Source organism: Danio rerio, chromosome 7 (genome assembly GCF_049306965.1).
Source record: "Danio rerio strain Tuebingen ecotype United States chromosome 7, GRCz12tu, whole genome shotgun sequence".
Lineage (NCBI taxonomy): Eukaryota > Metazoa > Chordata > Actinopteri > Cypriniformes > Danionidae > Danio > Danio rerio.
Window position 1 is genome coordinate 41621417 of NC_133182.1, and position 23045 is coordinate 41644461.

General features: G+C 38.5%; 2 protein-coding genes across 53 annotated transcripts in view; one reads left to right on the forward strand and one right to left on the reverse strand.

Annotated features, from left to right (window-relative positions):
- The window catches only part of scrib (scribble planar cell polarity protein), a 116453-nt gene extending 114164 nt beyond the window's left edge, over positions 1–2289 (forward strand). For all 50 annotated transcript variants that reach the window (XM_073906222.1, XM_073906218.1, XM_073906235.1 and 47 more), the window contains one exon: positions 325–2289. Coding sequence is in view for 27 of the 50 variants with exons in the window: in XM_073906218.1 (XP_073762319.1) it covers positions 325–449 (125 nt within the window). In the remaining 23 variants the exon portion in view is untranslated. The remainder of the gene's footprint in view (positions 1–324) is intronic.
- kif9 (kinesin family member 9) lies at positions 385–23027 on the reverse strand. Of its 3 annotated transcripts, XM_073908864.1 has the most exons (22): positions 22851–23027; positions 22591–22673; positions 22371–22471; positions 21608–21767; positions 21406–21512; positions 21103–21333; positions 19336–19419; positions 19114–19206; positions 18396–18543; positions 18203–18267; positions 18036–18113; positions 17426–17494; positions 17231–17329; positions 17103–17158; positions 16934–17024; positions 16721–16851; positions 15083–15190; positions 14782–14990; positions 14515–14694; positions 13566–13678; positions 2685–2771; positions 385–2593 (listed from the first exon to the last, which is right to left on the reverse strand). In XM_073908864.1, exons 1-22 carry the CDS (start codon positions 22883–22885, stop codon positions 2504–2506), a joined length of 2418 nt encoding a protein of 805 aa, XP_073764965.1. In that variant the 5' UTR covers positions 22886–23027; the 3' UTR covers positions 385–2503. The 3 variants fall into 3 exon arrangements, 2 of the variants coding, with proteins under 2 accessions (XP_073764965.1, XP_001922460.1); XM_001922425.8 differs by lacking the exon at positions 22851–23027 and having other exon boundaries at positions 22591–22626; XR_012383469.1 differs by lacking the exons at positions 385–2593; positions 2685–2771; positions 22851–23027 and adding an exon at positions 12415–13127 and having other exon boundaries at positions 13199–13678; positions 22591–22626.
- Between the last annotated feature and the right edge of the window lie 18 nt (positions 23028–23045).

Below are 23045 nucleotides of genomic sequence, written 5' to 3' on the forward strand. Positions count from 1 at the left end.
TGTTAAACACTATTCTAGAGCGCCATCTCCATCATTAACAGCCATCTGCTTTTAAAAACTAGCTCAAAGTATGGCCTGCTGTTAATAACCAGCCTAGAGCGCCATCTGCTTTTAAAAACTAAGGTCAAAATAGGATTCAATAAGAATAGTGATGCATTTTGAAACTCACAGAATCAATATCTTGAACCATTTTTTTTTACCACAGCTCCATTTATTCAGTCAGTTGTTGTTGTTTTCAGTAACTGATCGAAGGGTGCATCAAATGGCAGCTTCTCTTCTGCTTCAGTATTTCATTTAGCCTCTTTCTGTTTTTCCTCTTTTCAGTGTCTGTTATTGATCCAGAAGTTCCAGTGGCCGCCACGTCAGCTCTAGAAGAGATGGCTCTCTACAGTAACAAACGTAAACTACGCCAGGGCCGCCGCAGCCTGGAGGCTCCTGTGCCCACATAACCACACACTAACACATCTGAACTGTGAACGTAAACACATAGTGATCATCTAATGCGCTGAAATACACAGATATTAAACCACTCTTTTATCAGTGCTGACCACACAAGCTGACGGCCATCCCTCTTTTCAGATTCTAATATGAACGGTCCAGAGGATGGCTGATTGAGTTTTTACCCGGTTTGTCTGTCTGTCAGCATTTTAGAAACAGAATTCTGTTAAGTGGGTTTCTCTCTGAACACTTTAAAAAGCTCCTTAAGGGTTTTTGGCAGAACAGGAGATTATTAATTTGTTACTGTGTTCACGTTTTGGAGACAACATACTGCTACCTTCACTGCCCCATGCAAGCCAGAATTTCACTGTTGTTGCTTTAATTTACAATCAGAAACACATTTTTATTCCTTTTAACTGTAATTTATTAATGTAATATACTTTTTAGTCTGGGAATCCAGTAGAAACTGAGGCTTTTTGACACATATATAAGCTTGTGATTTTGTGATGCATCTTGATTTTTGGGATTGGGAGACAGCTCTTTGCACGCAACCTTTTTAAGATTGAAAAATGAGGCCTTGGCATACAGCTTTATCTCCATTTTATATCCATATCAGTTTCTAAACACAGGGGATGCAAATGAATGTACTGTTTTTGAAAGGTTGCATCTGACCTGTTCTAAATGTTTTCCTAATGTATTTGATCATGCCATATCATAAAGACTGACCTGCTCTATGTAGTGGTGTCATTTTAAACCTTTTAACCCATCTCTAGTCTTCCTTTCACTGGACTAGCAGAGTAAAATGAAGTGGATAATGGCTTGTTCTTTTGGTGATTCTGGTCCATGTTATATACATTGAATCATTCCCTTTGCTGATCCAAGTGGAGATTTTCACTCTTTGACAAACACTGGCCAGACCTCACATCACATCACCTCTCCATTTTTGGTACCATTTTGGGAGTTGAGAAGAAAAAATGGGTTCATATTCAAACTCTATTAGCATCTACACATCTTCTTTGTATCATTCGTTCTCTTATTCTGACAGGTATGTGAAGGTAGTAGATGTTCTGGAATCTTCCTTTTGAATTTGTTGAACTTGTAAAGCCACTAAAAAGCTTGGTTTGTGAATATTGTATAAATGCTCAAGAGATGAAGCAAAAATCCCAGATTGAATCTGAGCCTTTCTGCCCCAAGACCAAACTGCCGTCTGGAGGGTGTAGATGATTCTAGCAGGGTCTTGACGGACTGATCCTTGTGTGTGTATATTAGTTTATTGCAGTTTTGCAATTTTACTGTCAATCCTGTGCGAGGACTAAAATGATATCCTTTTATTATTCCTTCAAATGAACCGTTTTTAATTTGGCTGTTCTCCAATCAGTTGTTCATCACCCTGTCTGCCATCAACACTGTGTCCAGAGGACCCCGTCAGACATATGAAATGATCTGCTTTTTTATTTTACTAATCTAATTTAGCTGTTTTTGAGGCTGTCGTTGACTGAAATTCAGTTTTGGTTAATAACATTTTGGGATTGATAATCATTTTGTTTTTTACGGTAGTTTGTGGAGAAAAGTTTGGTTTTACTGTAACCAATGGGATAATGGGATTCACTACATTTTTACTTTTTCAAAAGCAGAAGAGTTTGATCTCTCTTATTGTTTTCTTGTCTTGGTTTGTTGTCTGGGAGGATTTTATTTGTTTGTTTGTTTGTTGGTTTGTTTGTTTTGCTAAATGGGAGGGTGGGACAAGCGGTTTGGGGGATAGAGCTCATTCAGGACTGTAACTAGTGAATTTGTACAACCAAAGAAGTCTATTTTGTGGTTCAGGAATAATAAAGTTTACTTTTCATTTAACAGCCTGATGTTCTGAGGTTGTTTTTTATACCTATATATAGTCTTGTCTTTATATCCTCTGTGTTTGAATAATATTAAATGCAAAGAGAAATGAAAGTGCATGAGCTGCTTTCAGATAGAAGCTGTTTATACTGTATGTCCAGCCAATCTCAAACATCCAGCAAGTGTAAAAGGCTGCACAGACTGAGGCTGTGGGCTTACGGACACATGATCATCAGATGACGGAGAGGATAGGAGGAAGTTTCATCTTACTTCTGCTGCCCCTCACCGAGTCTGGACTCTGAGAAACCTGTCTGCTTCCTCTCTGTGAAGGAAAGATTATATTGAAATGATTTAATGTTTCACTGAATTGAGTGCTGAATTGAGCTCATATCGGGCGTGTGTAAGTGTCTTACTCTCTGTAGAGTCCTGTTGTAGGCATTGTAATAGGACACAGCGCTGGAAGTGTCTGCATGTGGCTCCTGAGGGTCATCATCCTCCATCTGTCCAGAAACAAAACATCTCACACAGTGTAAGCGTTTACTGAACAGTTCATAATCATGCCTAACAAACCTTTTTTGACTTGTGTTCAACAGTGCAACAGTGGAGAGATACTGACACTGAAATTAGGCTTAATTTTCTTGGTTTCTTTACATGCATTTTATCTTAATTAAACATGAATTCTGATTTGGTGCTTTATCATTATTTATGCTGAAAACGCTTCTGCTGCTTCAGGTTTTTTTTTTTTTTTTTCTATAATTCTGACTCAGAAAGTTGAGAAATCAAAATTTTGTATTCAGTTCTATACAAAACTTGTGTACATTTAATTTCACCAGTGAATTAAATACAAAGTATGATCAGATTTGAAATTGTAATCCAAAGGATCCAAGTTTGAGTTCCAGTACTGGCAGAAAATGTTGGTGGCGGAGTGTATAACCAGCACACTCCTCCACTGAGACCCTTCAGCAAAGCACGGAACCATCTTTGGCAGATTGGCATGAAGCAATTTGAGAAACATGCATATTTGAAAGAAAAACAACAATAATAGCCTTTAATTAAAAATATAACAATGATAAAATCTTTCAAGTGTTATTCAGCGATGCTTAAACTGAACTATATTTTATTTTTAAAGATAACTAATTTATGATTATGCCTGAAAATAAGGCGTATAAAATTAATGCATGCAAGTTGGTCAAATAAAGAGTCAAAGTTGCTATTATTTATATACTTAAGGATAGCGTTACAGGGACCCAAATCCTTTACATATCGTTATATTCTACAGTGCTTGACGGAAATCGCGCACTGGCCCTTTAAGATATTGAATATGGCGCCGGCGTGGTGGCGTTGCTGTGGTTACCAGAGTCTCTCGGTCATGTTGTTTCAGATTATTTTATTCGTATTTCCATGTATTTATTCGGTTAGACTATTGTAGTTAGTAGATTACAATCTTAGGTAGATTAGTTACTGAATGTTGGTTGGAAATGGAGATTACTATATTGTCAATTTTAGGATTTTGAATATATTTATTCTAGTTTGTGTAATGTTATCTTCTTTAAATGCCTATTTATAATTGTACAACGCCATCTGTCAGGTTGGATGACCAATAGATAAAAGATTTTTGTCAGTTTGTATGCTTCATTTGTATATTCCTATCTTGTTTAACATTTGCAGATTATTTACTATATTGTCAGATTAACTGATATGACTGTATGCTGTCAGCTTTAGCACATATTGCATATTACTGTAAGTCTATTGGCGGAAAGATCATCTGGCTGTTGTATTATTTATTTGTAATTTATCCTGTCGACTTGTTCAACAATTTTAGCTTTTTATTGTTTTGTTGTTCTATTTACAGTTTTATTGTTTGTTGTAACACATTTATCCATTCTAAGTTTATAGATTTTCATCTTGTAGAGTATTTATTTGTAAGTGTTAGAACAGAAGCAGACTGGAGAAATGGTAGATAAAACTTCCAAAGAATGGTATTAAGAATTTATTTAATTTATTTTTTATTTAATGACTTGATATCTTTCTGTTGTATTTTGCAGACTGGAATGGACCACATGGAGAAAATAGGGAATTACACATCTCAGCAATGACTGGAAATTGATGGTCAGGAGTTTATTTTTAAAAAATCCTTCCAGATGAAGCGGGTGGTGGTTGGTATAGATAGTTACATTGGCCTAAATGATTGTTGGGTATTTCCTTCTGACAGACAGTATTGAACAAGCCGGTAGAGTTTTATTGGTGTTGTCTTTAGCCCCTTTTACACAGTAATACCGGTAAATGTTCAGAAAATTACCAAAACAACTTTACCGATAAGTTTTAAAAAAAGCGTTGTTTAAAAGACCATTCACACATCCATTAATACCGGTAAATTCTGACATCATTTACCAGAAATGACCTCTAAATGGCTGCGCTTGTATGTGTAGACATAATAGAGGTCAGGCTTTTGTTGATGGTTTCACTTTTATTTAAAGCTTTAGCATCCATGCAGCTGCTTTTGTATCAGAGACATCCAAAGGAAGAAGCGCAAACCGCAGCTAAATGTTTACACATTTGACAACATTACAAACTCTGTGGATGGATAAGTATTGTGAACAATTTCGAAAAAACATTTGCAGAAACACTTTCACATATCGAGATGTACATAATATGTGTGTGTGCTGGTGCTCACCGGAGCACTTCAAGCGATTGAAGCAGAGCTTGAAGGTAAACAAACAGCAGTTTATCATAAGCATTTTATCAATAATTTTTTCCACAGTTGGCATCAAGAAGGAACATAGCAACATTACCTGACTAACATCTAGCAGCTAAGTGTGTCTGAAAAATATATTTAAAGATTTTATTTACACAAACAGTGCGGATGTGAATGCGTCTGAATGTTCTGGTTGGCTGGAGTAGATGTCTCACGTCACCGTGTTCTAAGCGTGAATGCGCTCTTTCCGGTAATTTTCATTCTGCGTTCACACAGCGCAGCATTCCCGCAAATTACTGATAATATTACAACTTCTCTTTCAGGAAAATTGCCAGAACGAATTTACCGGTATTTTCAAAAAGGGACTGTTTACACATAATCCCTTTCTGGAAAATTGCCAGTTATTTTCCGGTAAGGTCTGTATATGTGAAAGGGGCTATTGTCCTTTTTAGAGTGGATTAGAAACGCTTGGGCACAGGTGTCAAACTCAGTTCCTGGAGGGCCGCAGGTCTGTACAGTTCCAATCCTAATCAAACACAGCTGATCAAACTAATTAGGTCTTTCAGGCTTGTTTAAAACCTACTGCTAAATGTGTTGAAGCAGGGTTGGAACTAAACTGCAGGGCTGCGGCCCTACAGGAACTGAGTTTGACACCCCTGCACTAGGGAATCACACATCTCAAGAATGATAAGAAGCTAATGGTCAGGTATAACCTATTGATGACAGATGTCCTTCCAAGAGGAAGGGAGTGGAGGTGGGCTTTGATAGTTAGATAGAGTTTTCTTGTCTGTGGCAGGTGTTTCTTTACCAAGTAATGGACACACAACATGCAGAAGAATGAAACTCATTAGAGCATCGGTGGAGAACACTGGATGACAGCTTGAGCATTGCTGGAGCTCAGCAAGCCTTTAGAGCTCTGTTCGTCCTGTCTTTGTCTTTTAGAGACTGGAGTGCTGCATGTGGAAAAAAAGGAATCACATGCCTCAGCATGACGTGAAGTGTAACAGATGATCAGGAATATCCTTCAAAGGCAGAAGGATGGATTCATAGATGGATATCCTTCCAAGACGAAAGGGTGGATGTGGGCATAGATTGTTAGATGTAAAGATCTAAAGAACACTGGAAAATACTATGTTTATTGCTAGAGTTCAGCTAGCATGTAGAGCTCTGTTAGTCTTGTTTCTGTCTTTTGCAGATTAGTCTGGGGCATGCGGAGAAATGGGAATCACACCTCAGCAATGACTAAACTTCTGCTCAGGTTAGGTATTTCCTGGATTGGTGGATAAATAGATGTCCTTCCTAAAGGAAGGTGGTGGAGGTGGGCTTAGATAGATAGATGTCTTGTCTGTGGCAGGTGGTTCTTTTTCAGTTGATAGACACACAACATGCAAAAGACGGACACTCACAAGAGCATTGGTGGAGATTTTCCCTGAAGATGGGAACAGAGTTGTGTGCCTACCGACACTTTGGGAGTTTGGTAGACGACCAATCACTAGATAGAAGAATTTGAAAACAGGCCAATGAATGCCTATGAGTTGACATATCTCAGCTTTGGTGCTGGTGATTAATCATTAGTAGAGTACATAACCAGCGCACACGGAGTGAGCCCCTAGACTTTTGCTGCTGTGGCAAAGAAGACACACAAATCCATTCCCATCTTCAGGGATTCCCATCTTCCTTTTTCTTAGTGGAAACTATGATGTGTGTTTACTGACACTTTGGGGGTTTGTATGGAAAACGCCACAGCAGCTGAGCCTGTCACATCTCTTATGTGAAGTTTGCCAAGCATAACCTGAGTGAACAAGCATCACCAATGAGCGTAACCTTCCAAACTTCAGAAGGGGAAGGATGCTGCAGAGGCCCCCTGCTACCCAAGGGGAGACTAGGTGACAATATGGGCAAGCCCTATCCAGGGAGTGCGCTACATTTTATAAGCTGGTTAGCGTTTAAGGAAGACACGTGTCTGCCTGAGAAGGGGGAACACTTTGGGGCTGAGTGATGCGTATGGCATCGCCAATGGGGATCATGCAAATCTGGCATCAATTCCTGCCGAATGGGGAACTTGCTAAGCAGAGCACAATAAGCACATGAAGCTTTAATTGCCTCGCACGTCTGAGAAACTTGATGATTAGGTTATGCTTCCAGAGCATGCTGCCATCCACCGCATCATGGCGAGTGGAGATTGCTGCAACATAGACCTTCAGTGTGGAGAGTGGCAGCCTATGCTCCAGCTTATCCTGAAGGAAGGACAACACAACACAAAGCCTGTGCAAGTAAGCTCACTGAGGGATATGCATAATTGCACATGCCCGGGGGCCAGCTGTGGGCCAGCGCATCTGTGCAGAGGGGACCCTCAGTCAGAGAATAAAACAACTGTCAATAGGCATTTTCAGAAGAAGCAGAAGGTCAATCTGGGCTTCCCCAAAGTGCTCCCATATCAGCTGGACCACGCCAGGGTGGAGTCTCCATTCTCCTTGAGACGTCAGCTGCCATGAGAGCGCATCGACTGCATGGTTGAGGTTGCCCTGGATATGAATGGCATGCAGTGATTTCAACCACATCTCACTCTAGAGGACTAAATGGTGAGTGAGCTGAGACATGCGGCGGGAGCGTATACCATCCATACAGTTGATATATGTCACTGTCGCCGTGCTGTTCGTCCTGACCAGCACATGTTTCTGCTTGGGTAAAAAATCAGCTGAGAGCAGAATCACTGCCAACAGCTTCAGGCAATTGATATGCCAATGTAGTTGGAGTCTGGTCCATGAATCGGCAGCTACATGCTCATTGCACACGGCTCTTCAACCCGTGCTGGAAGCATCTGTCCGGATGACAACATGCCTGGACACTTGTTCTAAAGGCTCCCAGGCCCATAGAAAGACAAGGTCTGTCCAAGAACTGAGGGTGCAGGGACAAAGTGGCCATCCGCACCATGCCCATCTAGAGACCCCATCGTACCATGCCCATCTAAGAACCCCTTCCTCTACTCCCTATTTACCACTGACTGTAGGCCTGTAAACAGATCCAACAGCATTATCAAATTTGCCGATGACACCACAGTGATTGGTCTCATCAGCAATAATGATGATACGGCTAACAGGGAGGAGATACAGCATCTGGCCACTTGGTGCACCGACAATAATCTGCTCCTTTTACACCAACAAGACCAAGGAGCTCATTGTGGACTTCAGAAAGGGACGAACAGGCTCACATGATCCCATCCACATAATTGGGATGGTCGTTGAGCCTGTCTCCTCCTTCAACTTCCTGGAGACCCACATCTCAAAAGACCTTTCCTGGACCACCAACACCTCCAGCCTGGTTAAGAAGGCTCTCACCAGCACGTATTTTTTTAAGGCGACTTAAGAAGAACCAGCTTTCATCAGTCATCTTGGTGAACTTCTACCGCTGCACAATAGAAAGTATCCTGACCAACTGTGTCACAGTCTGGTAGGGAAGCTGCTCTGTTGCTGAGTGTATTGCATTGCAGCGGGTGGTCAAAACTGCCCAACACATTACAGGGACCACAATACCAGCCACAGAGGACATCCAGAAGAAACACTGTCTGCGCCGAGAATGCAGTATTGTTAAGGACACCTCTCACCCTGCTCACAGACTGTTTTCACTCCTGCCTTCCGGCAGGCGCTTCAGGCTCCCCTGGACAAAAACCAGAAGACTGAGGAACAGCTTTTTCCCCAGAGCTGTCTCCCTCCTGTCTCCCTCCCTCCCTCCTCTGCCCCTCACTGACTCTTTTGCCCCCCCCCCCCAATACACCCCCACTCTCCTCTAACTTATACTCCTCACAATCACTGCAATGTTTAACATTTGCACATTTAAAATTTGCACATATTCATTGCACTGTTGGTCTCAGGCCCTTAACCGAGATAAAGCTGCAGATTTGTTAACATTGTGAAGATCACACAGGTTAAGCCAGAGGTGGACCACTAGAGTGGCCATCGTACTCCCCAGTGCACGAGCGGCTGACTTGGTCGTTATGAAAGCATAGTCAGTCACTGTGCAAAGCTCAGTGGAGATTGAGATGGCCTGGCCCACAGCTGTGTAAACCACACACTCGGTTGCTCATTCCTCCAATCAACATTAGGCAGTGTGAATGAATGACTTATTCAGACAGATACCGCCATCTAGTGGCAGTTAAATTATTTTTAGAGAATTTTTTTCGATTAAAAACAAATACTTTAGTATTAATACATAAATGAATAAACAAATGAATTATTAAATGGATAGATCATCCAACTATGAAAGGTTTGTCATTATTTACTTACTTTTGTGTATAGAAAAAAATACATACTGTGATATTGATAATACACCAGCATAATTACCATAACATGATTTTGTTAATTTGGCCTGCAGTGCTCAAAAGCAGAAAACAGGGTTTAAAACAAGTATTTGCGCAGCATGCTAATTGTAATAAAATATTGCCATTTTATTGAATTTTAATGGGATTTTTCCCCCTTAAGTTAAAGGGTTTTAATTTATTACATTTTTTGTACCTAGTGGAAAATTTGATTCATGAAAATAAATGAGTGAGAAGTCAATTAATAGTCAAATGATTGAAATTTTTGATGAAAATTATGATTTGTTTTTAAATGAAGGACAAAATGGTAAATGTTGTACAAGGGTTAAGACCACATATTTCCGAATGTTCACAACAGGATTTTGTCTTCCCTCGTTATGCATTAATGGTTATTGGTTAACTGTGTATTTTTGTCAATGAAATATAAAGAGACAAAAGGAGTGTTTAGAAGCACCATTGCTATTTAAATCTGAGAATTTGCTGCTTCCCATAGCTCAGAACTTTCACTTTAGGGGAGCTCAGCAGAATGTAATGAATAATAAACGTCATAAACAGAATTCTGTTCTGGAATACAAAAACTGCAGTTTTGATTCAAAACTGTTGGTGTTTGAGGAGTCTAGTGATTGAGAGCTACTTTTGTGACTTACTAACGCCCTATTCACTTGGGGCTTCAGCGCCAACGCAACAGAGGGGGTGTCTAAAGTTGGGGCAGACGCAATCGTCATAGCAGCGTTAGCCAATGAAATTAGTCAGCAATAGGCCACTGTCTGACCTGGTGTATTTGCTTACAGTGATCTGATTGGCTGACGCTTCCGTCGCCGCTTGAAAAGTTTAGCAAGTCCCAATTTCTGCAGCGAGCAACGCCTCTGAAGCAGTGCAGACGGATCCACAATGCAGTTCGGCAACGTCTGACGTCACCCATTCAAAGTGAATGGGAAGCGTCTTTACATTCCAAAAATACGAGGCGCACCACTCTGCCTTTTTTGCTGACAAGAAAAAAAAGAAGCACAGTGTGCTTTTTTGCACTTTAAAAGTCTCCGTAGTTGTCTTGACAACACAAACACTGCAGTCACCTCAACGGAAACCCCTTCGCTTTCATTTGATTAGAGAATGCAACTGACGTAACATGCTTTTCCTGCTCAAAATTGTCTTTTTTTAACAGCAAGCCCACTGTACGCAACGGCAAAAATGCGAGGCGCAGCAGGCGATTTAACCGTGAGTAGCTCAGGGCACGTACTGTAAGCAACGCACAAACCGCTCACTGCCTTTAGTAAACCATTCAAAAAAGGTGCTTCTCAACACAAAAAGCATGTTCAGTGTGATCAGCCCCTGGCAAATTCGTTTTCAGGTTTCCGTGTTCATGATGGCGCTGTTCAGCAGTGCATTTAAAAAGCTTTTTGACTGTTTTATTCCTTTCTGGCATCGAAGGGAGACACAGCAATGTGCAGCTCAAGAACTGGCAGCAGTAAATAAATGTTCAGAGAGTGAGGCCTGCAACTTCACTGCAAATTCTTTAAGATCAGTGTGCTCTCTCAGCTCATTGGATTCTTAGGGTGCACTCACACTATGCTATACAATCCATGCCCAGGCATGGTTCCCAGTTCATTCCACAAGTGTAAGTGCTCCGAATCGGGCCCAGACACAGTTCAGTTAGCTGGCCCTGGCCCAGTTGGAAGAGGTGTGCAAGAGTGAGGTTCGGTTGGGCTTTGGGGAGGTGAGCTTGTAGTGTGAGTGCAAAGTGCACCTGAGCCAAAATTAAAAGCGTGACGTCACTTTTAAGGGAATGTTTCATAATTATTTATTAATCATTCTTACTTATCAATAAACACAAACTGTCATAGTTTATCAAAGACGCACATCAGCTGCACCTTCAGCAAACCTCCTAATACCTGCAGCATGAGGATTTTATGAGCATTAAACATGGTGGATCTGTTGTATCACTGAGTGTTAGTGCATCCCAAACGACTAAAACAATAGTTTTAAAACTAAAGCATTCTCCACTGTGCTGTGCGAGAGCTCTTCTTTTACTGTTAAACTGAACAGTCGCATCATCGATGACGTAAGTGTGCTCATGTTCGAAAGGAAAAAATGCAGTGTGAGTGCAGGCCATTGGGGGAGAGGGGAGACAATCGCGCTTCAGTAATGTTCAAGGCAACTGTACCTAGTATGAATAAGCCCCTTAGTCTTCAGGTTCTGTCTGGTCTGCATCTGCTTCATAGCTCCTGTTTGCTGATATTGAGGATGAGGAAAGTGAGTTTCGAGGAGACCATCCAGACCTTTCTCAAGCCTAAAAGATCCCGAAGGTTCAGACAGATACTTGCCTTGGAGAGGGGGAGGCTGGATGATGAATCATAGACGAGTGAATTGTTTGAGTTCCAGGACCTCAGTGAAGCTGGAGACTCTGAAGCAGGTAGCACACCAGAAGTGCAGCTCGGCGCCACACCATGCGCACATGACAGTTAAAAGTATTGCACACTAAATGCACTCATTCGCATGTTATTTAAAGCAAAATTTTTCAGATGGCGCTGAACGGCATGGCAGAAATATGAACAGTAGGCGTGGACAGCTGCCGACTTGTAGAGATGGTGTGTGTACGATGAGAGAAACCTACGTTTAGAATTCTAAGATGCATGGCACGTCATGCCACGTCGCCAAGTGGCGCATCGCGTGTGTGACCCCCTTGAGGCTGAACATGATATTGCCTTTCTGTTCTGCGTGACTCCTTTTGATAGTGCTGAGAGCAAGCTCAGTGTGAAAGTCCTGGAGGAGCCAAAGAGCAGAAGAAAGCTGCCAATGATTCTCTTTACCTGAGCAAAGGAGAAGGCGGAGAGGAAACTCCATAAGGAGAGGGAGAAAAAAAGAAAGAAAGCTGCTGCGTCACCGTTACAGAAATGATCCTAAACTGAAGCACCTGTGGATCAACAAACACAACTACAACTACAGATGAAGCTGATCATCGCCCCTCCCAAAAATATCCCACTCACCCTCACTGCACAATCCTGCCTCTATATAAACACTGTGAAATGGCTGAAAGTTCTGTGTCTCTTCTTGTTTTTTGTATATTATAAAATAAAATAAAAACATGTTAAAGATAAACAGAATTGTTATTATTATTATTTTTTTCTAAATTTTTGTATTATCTCTGTGGAAGACGCTTATACTATATCACAGCTAATGTTAACTTGGATACCCCACAAATAGTGGCTAGACCAATAATGCCACTTGACATTCCTGTCAAAGACTGATGGAAGGACGATGGTGAAGAGAACCAAATGGTCAAAAGTATGGTTATATTTCACCCAAGTGGACACCGATAATGCTTGTTGCAACAAATGTAAAAAGCGGAAAACACAAGCAATCTGGCTAAGCATCTTTCAAAAGTACATCAACGACAGACAGACAAATGCAAAGTGTTCAACTGCTAGCTACTAACATTACATTATTCACATCTGAATGCTTGCAGTCAAGCATATACGGTCTCTTAATTAGTATAATAATAATAAGTTAATAAACACACACGTTCAGTTACATTAAATATAATATTTTTTTCTGCAGTAGCCTAAATAAATCTTAAACAATAAAAATGCCTTTACATCACTGTATTTACAAATAGATAAACAATAATAAACTATGCTTATTAAGAAATTATAAATACGATTTTTACATTGCAAGAGGTTCCAAAACGGTATTACTTTTAATTACAAACACAATTATTGCATTTATGTCAATGTGTTAATGATAAAAACATAAACATTAGTGACAGCTGATTGTTTGACTGCATTTTGCAAACTCAGAGATGGTATTTTCAACTGCAGGAAGCACAAGAAGCCAAGAAAGGTCCGACTTCTGCCAGAAAAGGTAAACATGTTGATTTTTCTCCAGAAGAATTATTAAATTGAGTGTCATTTGCAGCCTACCTGCATGCTCCAACTTTGTTCCTTCAAGCCATTGTACATTCTTTTACAAAAAAAAATTTATTTGTTTTACAATTATTGAATTCATTTTATTTTGCATTAAAATGTGAAAAAGTGACATTTTTAAAAAAAAAAATTTATTGCTAATTCTGTTCAGTTTGTTTACTGAAGTACAGAAACGATAAGTAGCATTAATAAAAGTAGTATTACCGTTAAAACTTTAATAATAATACTCATCCCTAGCAATGGGTGTCCACTGTTTTAGGTGTGTGTATGCACTTGGATGGCTTAAGTGCATAGGGTCACATCACAAATTTAGTTTCATTTCCAATATACATGTTGAAATTTTAACACTTTGTCAGATACTTACCAGAGTTAATGCTTTGTCCACGGGAATGTGACCTGGCCTCACTGGTCCATTCTCTAGGACTGACAACACCTCCCCCGGCAACAGGAAAGACTCATTGTACCAATTCTCAAACTCTGAAGAACACAAAACAAAAGCATATTTGTGGCTTTACAGATGAATGCAGTGAATAGAACTACTGCATGAATGAAACTAAACGGATCAAATAATTTCAGATTTTATGTCACAAAAAATGACTATGATGAAAATGTTCTGTAGGAATTACACATTTTGCAATACAAAATATACGATTATAACAAATTGTAGAATTACAGAAACAGTAAGAACTACTAATATCATCATTAAAATGGTATTTAAAATACTTCTAATTACTTTGAAAAGTAATTTAATTATTTGACTTAATACCGCTTGATAATCATGTACATATCAATGCATATGCAATAGGAATTAAACTATTAATTGGTTAAATTTGAGCCAAATTGAGCCTATTTGCTTTTTAGTAAAAAAGCTATTTAATAAAAGTTAAACATTAAAGGTATCCAAACACCATATTATGCAACTAGTTGAGAAATCAAGCAAAATATCGCAATAACAAATAAATACTGTAGATATTTACAATTACTTCTCAGAATTTATAGAGGAGTCAACATTTGAAGTGAACTGAAAAAGCTTTTCAAAATTGTCCTATGAGAGAAATGGATGCTTTTTAATACAGTAGTTTTGGATCTTTTTATGAAAGGTTTTGATCCACTTTAAATGTTGCCTACTGAATATTATCATGAACTCAGCTCTGACTGTTCAATCATCTTAATAAAAGTAACATTTTGCTTTAAAATAGAATTATTCTGAATTTGTATAACAAAAAATACAACTACTCTGACTCTCTGAATTGATTTATAAAAAACCTTTTAAATTTGTGTACAGCAAAAATACCTGTGATGTAGAGAGTCACCTGTTAGCAGCCGCATGCGGCACTGATTCACCAGATGTGCACAGTATCTGATCTCAGTCTCTGTGGTTCGCAGCTCCTCGTAGGTCTGTCTATATCTGTTCTTGAGCTCCTTCAGTTTCATCACTAGCGAAAGCTCTTCCACCTCCAGCACAGGTTCCCCATCAGCACTCATAAACTCACCTGTCAAACCAACACATCCATACACGGCTGCTGTTGCATTCAGAAAGAACTGTAGGCAGATGTTTTACTGAATGGGTTAATGCTCACCTTGGCCTTGTCTCTGTTCTCTGAATTGCCGTAGATCAGATGTAATGTGGTCAATCTCCCTCTTGGTCACATTGATGACATTAGTAAGTGCACGTAACTGGGACGTGCGTTCAGACAGCACAGCTTTGTTCTCCTTCAGTATGCGGTTGATCTCACTTCCCTGTTCTGCCTTAAAATCCTCAAAAGCTTCAGCTTTAGGTGGAGGAGAGCTGAGAAATGAGAAACGTGCCGTGTTACAGTATGTTCTTACTTGTGGTCAGCAGAGGTCTTCTCCTGCTGTGTGTTAATGGAAAGCACTTACTCAGTGGTGGGTTGTTGTTCTTCTAAGGGTTGTGGTTTGTGTGTGGTCAAGTCAGACTCGCTCATGGTTAGAGGTTGTACATTTGAGTTTTCCGCTGCCACTTCCTTTCTGCAAAAGATAACATTTTATATGATAGCTTATACTGTCAGGCATCCTCCTTCAAAATCTTTGCATTTACTTACATCCATATTCACTTTTAAATTTGCTATATATATATATATATATATATATATATATATATATATATATATATATATATATATATATATATATATATATATATATATATATATATATATATATATATTTTTTTTTTTTTTTTTTTAACAAATATACACAGATTTTGAAACAAGGATAATTAGTTGACCCTGGTCCACTATTATGGCTGTTGTGTGTTTTTGAACAGATGACGTCATTATTTACTTACCTTTGACTTGTTTCAAACCAAATAGTTTCAATCAACTTAAGATTCCTAAAAAATGTCACGCAAATGGCCTCCATATAACAGCACTTCAATATGTCTGGATGTATACTAACAAAAAAAATAGCTGACTAAAGGCTGGAAAACTACACAACTTTTATCAAGATATTTATCTTTTACAGCCTGAAGAAATCAGTGTCAGTAGCTCAAAAATTAGAGCCAGTCTGCAGAAGGTATGAATTGAAACAGATTAATAGAATGTTATAATGCAATGTATGGCTGATACATGTTCAGATTTTTTCCTCTTTATCCAGTAAGAGAACATATCCAAAAAAAAAATTATTATAAGTGTGCAGGGATGTCCAAACTCGGTCCTGGAGGGCCAGTGTCCTGCTGAGTTTAGTTCCAACTTGTTTCAACACACCTGCCAGGAATTTTCTAGTAAATCAAGCAAGAGCTTGATTAGCTGGTTCAGGTGTGTTTGATTAGGATTGGAGCTAAACTCTTCAGGACACCGGACCTCCAGGACTGAGTTTGGACACCTCTGGTGTACTGGTTACAGCCTTAATGTCCCTATGTAAATAAAATGAGATGTTTGCCATCAGATTATCTATAAAATTGTTTTCTCTGAATAAACTAAATTCTAAAGATTCATTTAAAACTTAAAATCTCTAGAAGATATATAGATGTTTTTTATGACAACCCTCCCATACACGCTAGACCAGGCGTGGCCAACCCTGTTCCTGGAGAGCCACCTTTCTGCAGATTTCAGTTGCAACCCATATCAAACACACCTGCCTGTAATTATCAAGTGGTGTTCAGGTCCTAATTAATTGGTTCAGGTGTGTTTGATATGGGTAGCAACTGAAATCTGCAGGAAGGTGGCTCTCCAGGAACAGGGGTGGCCACCCCTGCGCTAGACGCTAAAGTTGTGGCAGAAATTGGTCACACGTTTAGTAATTTGTATATGGTGAATTAAATACAGTGCTCTTGCTCTATATAGGTGATGCGCAATTCAGAGAGTGCCTATATGCTGTTCATTGGAAGTAATGAAGTCTGGTTTTACATATTGTCATGCAAACTGCTGCAGCGAGTGCACAGTGTTGATCCAGATTTGACAGCCCAGATGCAAATTCACAAGACCACAAATTAACATACTGAACTATTTCAATTTGACAATTGTTTCATATGATGCTTCAAACATTACAGACTGTCACCTGTTGATCTGTTTGTCATTTCTTGCTTTACTTGATTTAGGTGACACAGCTTGTTGATGTCTTTGTGAAGATTTAGCTAAACCAAGGCCATAGCCATAACTCTCCACCTCTCCGACAGCACCTTCAGACTTCTGCAAGACAGTCAACAAGGTGAGAGATATATCAGTATCTAGCCTTTTAGTTCTCACTGAAGTACTGTTGTCTACCAAATACCTCTGAAACTGTAGACGGAGTTGTGTTCATGGCTTTCTCAACACGAGTGTTTCTTTGACAAAGCTGCTCTTGCAGTTTCTTTTGCTGCTCCCTGTTTAACGCACATGTAGTCACATTTAACTGTATTTGTTTTCATTTTATTTTATAAAGAAGAAATACCTGTACTTACAGCATCACTTTTTTGAACTGGGAAAACACCTCCTGGATTTGCGTACTGCTTACAATCTGAAACATTCAGTCATTTTTTAATTGATTCATGAGGTGATTTTGCTTATTTAAAGCACTGATGATTTTTACCGGAATCTCGTCGAGTGATCCAGACAGGTATCTCTGCACCTGAGTCCTCACTTCCTCCACCTGTGTCTCTGACAGGATCTCATTAGTTAACCGGTTAGTCTGTGAGCAAGCAGAACAAAAGAGAATCCATGAAGACTACAGTAGCACTCTGATGTGTTCAGTGTTTTGTGTTTCAGCCTCAGATGTTGTACTCACCAACGGGTTATACGAAGACAACTCCTCCTTAAGAAACTGGATTTCTTTCTCCAGTCTTTTTACCTGAATCTTGATAAAATTGTAATCCTCATTTCAGTTGTGCATTAGCTTGATGTGCACATTCATATTTTTTAAATGCACTCCAAGTCCATAAAAATGGCCGAATGTTTTATAATAATTTCTGCAATTATCTGTCACAGGTATATAGGTCATTTTATATTTTACAGTGTATATCAGTATCCACAAAGAGTATTTGTTTGGTAAAACGTGACCCTAGAGCACAAAACCATATCAAATGTAATATAATCACATTATAATAATAACGTATCATAATAATTTATTGATTATTCATATGACTAATTTGTGATTTCTAATATGCCTTGCTAAACTTTAAAAGTATTTTCACATTATTTAGGCTTTTTTTAACCCCCAGATTCCAGAATTCTGAATTGCTATATCTCCAAATCGTCAAATATTGTCCTATACACCATACATTACTGGAAAACTCATTAATTCAGCTTCCTGATTAAGTATATATATTAATTTTTTAAAAATTGTCCCTTTTTTTTAGTTTTGTGGTGCATGGTCACATATGTAAATAAATTCTTACCACTGGGTCAATATGTTCATTTATTGATGGCTTTGTCTGCACACATTTCATCCTGGTGGCAAAGCGAAGAGTTGAAAGCTGCCAAGAGAACCAACAGGTTTTAGAGGCTGGGTGGATTTATTACATTTAACTAGCATTACTAGATTTATGATTTTTTAAAAACTTACTGTCTCCTCAATTTGTGAAGCATCACCATATATGTTCGCCACAAGCACTGTATTACAGTTTCCTCCTATGTTATCACAGTGGAAATCGTTAGGCAAAACGTCCAATTTATAATTACATTATTTATCTCAGAAATTAAAATTTAACCATGTTTAAAGTGATTTTTCTTTTTTTTGTCTTTGTGATCTCACTAACCCAGTGAGTCTTTGAGTGCATGTGTAAGTTTGCTCTGTCTGAAAGGAACATGCTCCCTACGACTGTCAGCTAAAGCCAAGATGACCTGCTCCAGGAAAGACAGGGACTTGTTGATATACATGGCCTCCATTTGGACTTGGCCCTCTGACTGGAGTAAAATAAAATGAAAAAAAGAAATTTAAAGATTTAAAAGGCACAATTTGGAATATTTACATTAAAACATCCAAGACCACTAAAACCGTATTCTTTATTTTGCTGACTTAATGTGTATACATTATGCCAAATGTTTCAAAACATGTTCAAATCCAGAAAAATAAAAGTTCACAAGTGATATGGATCACGAGCGAAAAACCCATAAACAGTCGCTTTTGCTGCTTTCATGCTGTTTCGCTCTCGTCTCTCATCAGAAATTGCTTCACTGCTTTTGTTTTGCATTGATGGCTTCCATCTTTACTCTGATTCATGCTACCTAGATTCATCAGCCATGAAATCATCAAACTATGCCTTTGTTTGTTGTGAATATGTGTCCTCTAGAGGCAAAAATAAAATACTGTGCCTTTAAGAGCTTATCAGAATTAACTCACAAGGGTGCTCAATTCTGTTCCTGAAGGTAGATCTCCAGGAACAGGATTGTGCACAACTGCAAACAGTGCTGAATGTGACCTTACACACTGAAGAGTGGTTCTTGTGGTCTTGGTGAGAGAAGAAATTAACTGACCCCAGTTTTGCTAAGTCTTTCTGATCCTGCCAGGTCCACCAGGTTCAGTTTAGAGGTGATGTATTTTGCCTCTGACAGTGTGCGAGAGCGAGACTATGCCACATAGAAACAAAAAATGCAAAAATATGTCATCTTATGTAAAAAGGGCAGTTTCAAAATAGATTTTAACATTCAGTCATAATCTTGAGAATATGAATACAAAGAGACATGCTGTTGACGTACCTCAATGTGGATGGTAAATATACAATGAGACCTGGAGGAATGCTTATTAAGAGCATGTTCTCCAATAATTCGGTTCATTTCTCCCTGTCAGTGCAATAAAATCAATGTTATTTATCACAGATGTGCCTGTTTTGTCTAAATTTGTAGCAAAATATGAAAACAGAATTAAGCATTTGCTGTATACAACCCCATTTTTGTCATGTTTGCCATAGAGATTTTTTAAGGGAAGATTATACTGTAGTTATGTTGTTTATCATTAGCCAATTTGTCAACAGAGATTAACGATTAAACAAAAAACCTTTGCCCCTACCAAAGCAAACACAACATGATAGGAAATCTGTTTACTAGAAATAGAGTATTTTTGTGTAAATACAGCATAGATCAAAAATGGAGAACAACCTGCAATTTCCAAAATTTCTATGCCACTGTTTAGTCCTATTTGAAGTTATCCTAACTTAGATAAAAGAGCAGTTTTTAGGGAAATTTCTCCAGTTTTTCGAACACTATTTAACTGACTTTGCAAGATTGAAAGCTGCTGTAAAATCCCTGATAGCAGACTGTTCTGATTAAGGTGGCCAAAATGATCACTCTTTTTAGTCATTGTAGACAAGCTGGTCATTCTGATTCTGTGATTTCTAGAATATTGCATTTTACATACAGTAGTCCTCCCTGGTTGTCCACGAAATACATACAACAGGATATTGTGGAGAATCTCGATAGTATATTGGTTCAACACTGCAGCTGGAATTGTTTATTAGTTCAGCTCTGAACAGGATTTTTAGATTTATGTACTGGGTCTTCATGTTTAAGAGAATTTGAACTAAAAGCCCTAAAGTGACCAAACCTATCATCAGACTAACATTTACTGAGAAGCATGTTGTGTGAACAGAAAAAGGAATGTGTCAATAGAGCCGGCATTTAGTACAGGGTAGCGCTCCTTTGAAATTAATGTTGGACCAAGGTGCAGAAGAGGACTGGCCATCCAGAGCCAGAGATATATACACATATATACATATATCGATGATCTGTAGTTGTCCCGTTGATCAAAATGCTAATTTTTTTTAATTATGTAGGATATAATTTTACATCACTTTTCTATATAAATGGATAAGGGACAGCACGGACATTCCTGATAAAGAGCATGTGTTTGTGTGCATGAAAATGTATTATCTTCCCTACCTGTTAAATTTGATTTGTTTGTAAATGAATTTGTTATGAACGACGTTCTCTTAGCTGACAATAATTTCTAGCACCGCTGCATCTCGTCATATTTCATTTACATTGTTTGTTGATTTTATTCAATCAAACTAACATAAGCCTAGTATTTGAGTTAGTGGTACGTTGAGCACAAAAGTTTGTTATATATAAAACATAAAAAACTAAATCTTACCTATGAAATGTTCTGCCTTTGTACTTTGTTTTCTTTGTTTGCTCATTACTACACCCCTACACAGCGCTAAAGTCCAGCATCTTCAGATCGGCTTTAGTCTTGATTAGTGCGGTTGAATGACATTTGTCCTGGGAGCACTGTACAACTGTGGCGACTCTATTGACGCATGCTCCGGGTCTGTATGCTATATCTAATGTATATTATCTATGCATAAAACATTGAAATATTGTAATGGCTAGTCCAGAGTTCTGATTTACACCTGATTGAAAATCCCTGGCAACAATGTAAGGGCTAAGAAACAACTATATTCAATACTGTATATTAAGCTGATCACATCAGCTGATCATCTGTTGACATGCACAACTCATGACTCTCACCTCGAAAAGCAGATTAAGAGCCTCTTCTTCATTGTGAACCAGATGTACAGACAAGCCTTTAACTGACACTCCGCCACCTGGTTCTTCGACCACAGTGAAGAGACCACTACCTGGAGCCTTTCCCTGCTTTAAGCTGGAGAGCAAGTCTACCATAGTCTCATTATAGATTTCCAGAAAGGAAAGATGAACAGAGAAGGTATAATCTGCACGCTGTTCCACTTCCTGGAAAACCTAAGGAATTGACAGATGGTTTATAGCCCATAAATCATAAACGTGTGCTTGTTGATCATGGGTATCAATCACCTCTTGTATGGCTCGAGGAATGATGCCTCTCTGTTTGTAAGTCTCTGCAGCACCAGTCATTGTGTAAGTTTTCCCTGCTCCGGTTTGCCCAAAGCACATTATTGTACCTAAACACACCAAAAAAATTACCAAGCACTTTATTTTTAATGTTTTAACTTGGTTTGTGATTTCAGGAAATGCCAAACGTTTTCAAATGACCAACCATTGTAGCCCTTGAATGCTCCCAGCACTACACTCCGGGCAACACGATCATACAGGTCCTCTTGTGACACATTATACAGCACCCCATTCAGCTGAAATAACCTCACATGATTATTTCTCTTTCCTTTCTTGGAACCCTTCCTTGATCGTACTCTTAAAGTCTCAGAAAAAACAAACAGAAGGACAGTGACACTCAGTCTTAAATATTACTTTCATACAATCTTTTTTTTAATGTGGACACGTTTCCAGTGGTTGGGCTCAGATAATGTGTGCTGTGTTATTCACCTGTGATCTCAAGACTTGCTGAAGGTAAAATAATAATTTACGCACCACTATAATAATAATAATCCTTCTTTAAAAGTTTTACAGAGATCCACTAGTTTAATTTCTATCTAAATAATTTCCCCTCTTTCCTCTTCAATGTCACATATTTTATATTATAATCTGTCTACCTTTTATCGTTTGGGACATTTATGTTTTTCTCTAAGTATACGGAATAACATGCTTTAATGTTATATTGAAAACCAAAATAGCTACCACATACAATATATCTATGAAATGTAATTTAAGAAAATTTACTTTAAGGTAAGCGATTTACACTTTATCTTTTTTACGTTTCTGTAAAGTTTAATATAATAAATGTATTAGGCCGTTATAGTCATCGATACTGTATTTTATTATTTGTAAAAATATACTGGCATACATTGTGCTGTTATATAAGCTCTAGGAGGTGTATTTACTGTAAAAAAGACAAGTGTGTTTACCTGCTGGTCTGGCAGGCATTCAATAAGCTCATGGGCAAAACTGGCTGTGGGTCGGATGCGAATATACACCTTTACTGTAGAGCCATGTGAACTCATGATTCCTGTACATACAGCACGAAAAATATTGTCCAAATAGTTCATTAAAATGTCGCGTTTTGAATCTAGAACCAGTAAATCATAATAATAGTAAACCTAGCGGTTAGAAACGTCAGAAACTCACCTGTGTAACCGACACACAGCCTCGCTGTTGTTGGATACAGTGCTGTTGCTATGACAATAAATCGAGCATGCGCGGCGCAACACCTTTGTGAAGCCAAAAATATTAATTTGCAAACATTATTGTCATATTGTCCAGGTACCAAACTTGCCAACATCAAAAGAAAAACTTTAAAGTGTAAAGGTATTAACAAAAAAACTAACTCTGATATAAAATACACGTTAATATTACAGTAGCGTTAAGAATAACTGAACTGTGTTTACCAGTTACGATAAAGACTAGTGATGTCAGGCAGCATAATAAATAGTTTTGTACTGCCAAAAATTAATTAAAATTTATTTAATGATGAATTACTGATGGGGAAATCAGTGTAAACGTTATAAAATATTTCAACATTCAAAGACACTATTTGTGTATTTTTAAGTAGCCTATATTTTTGTGTTGACATTTTGAGAGTC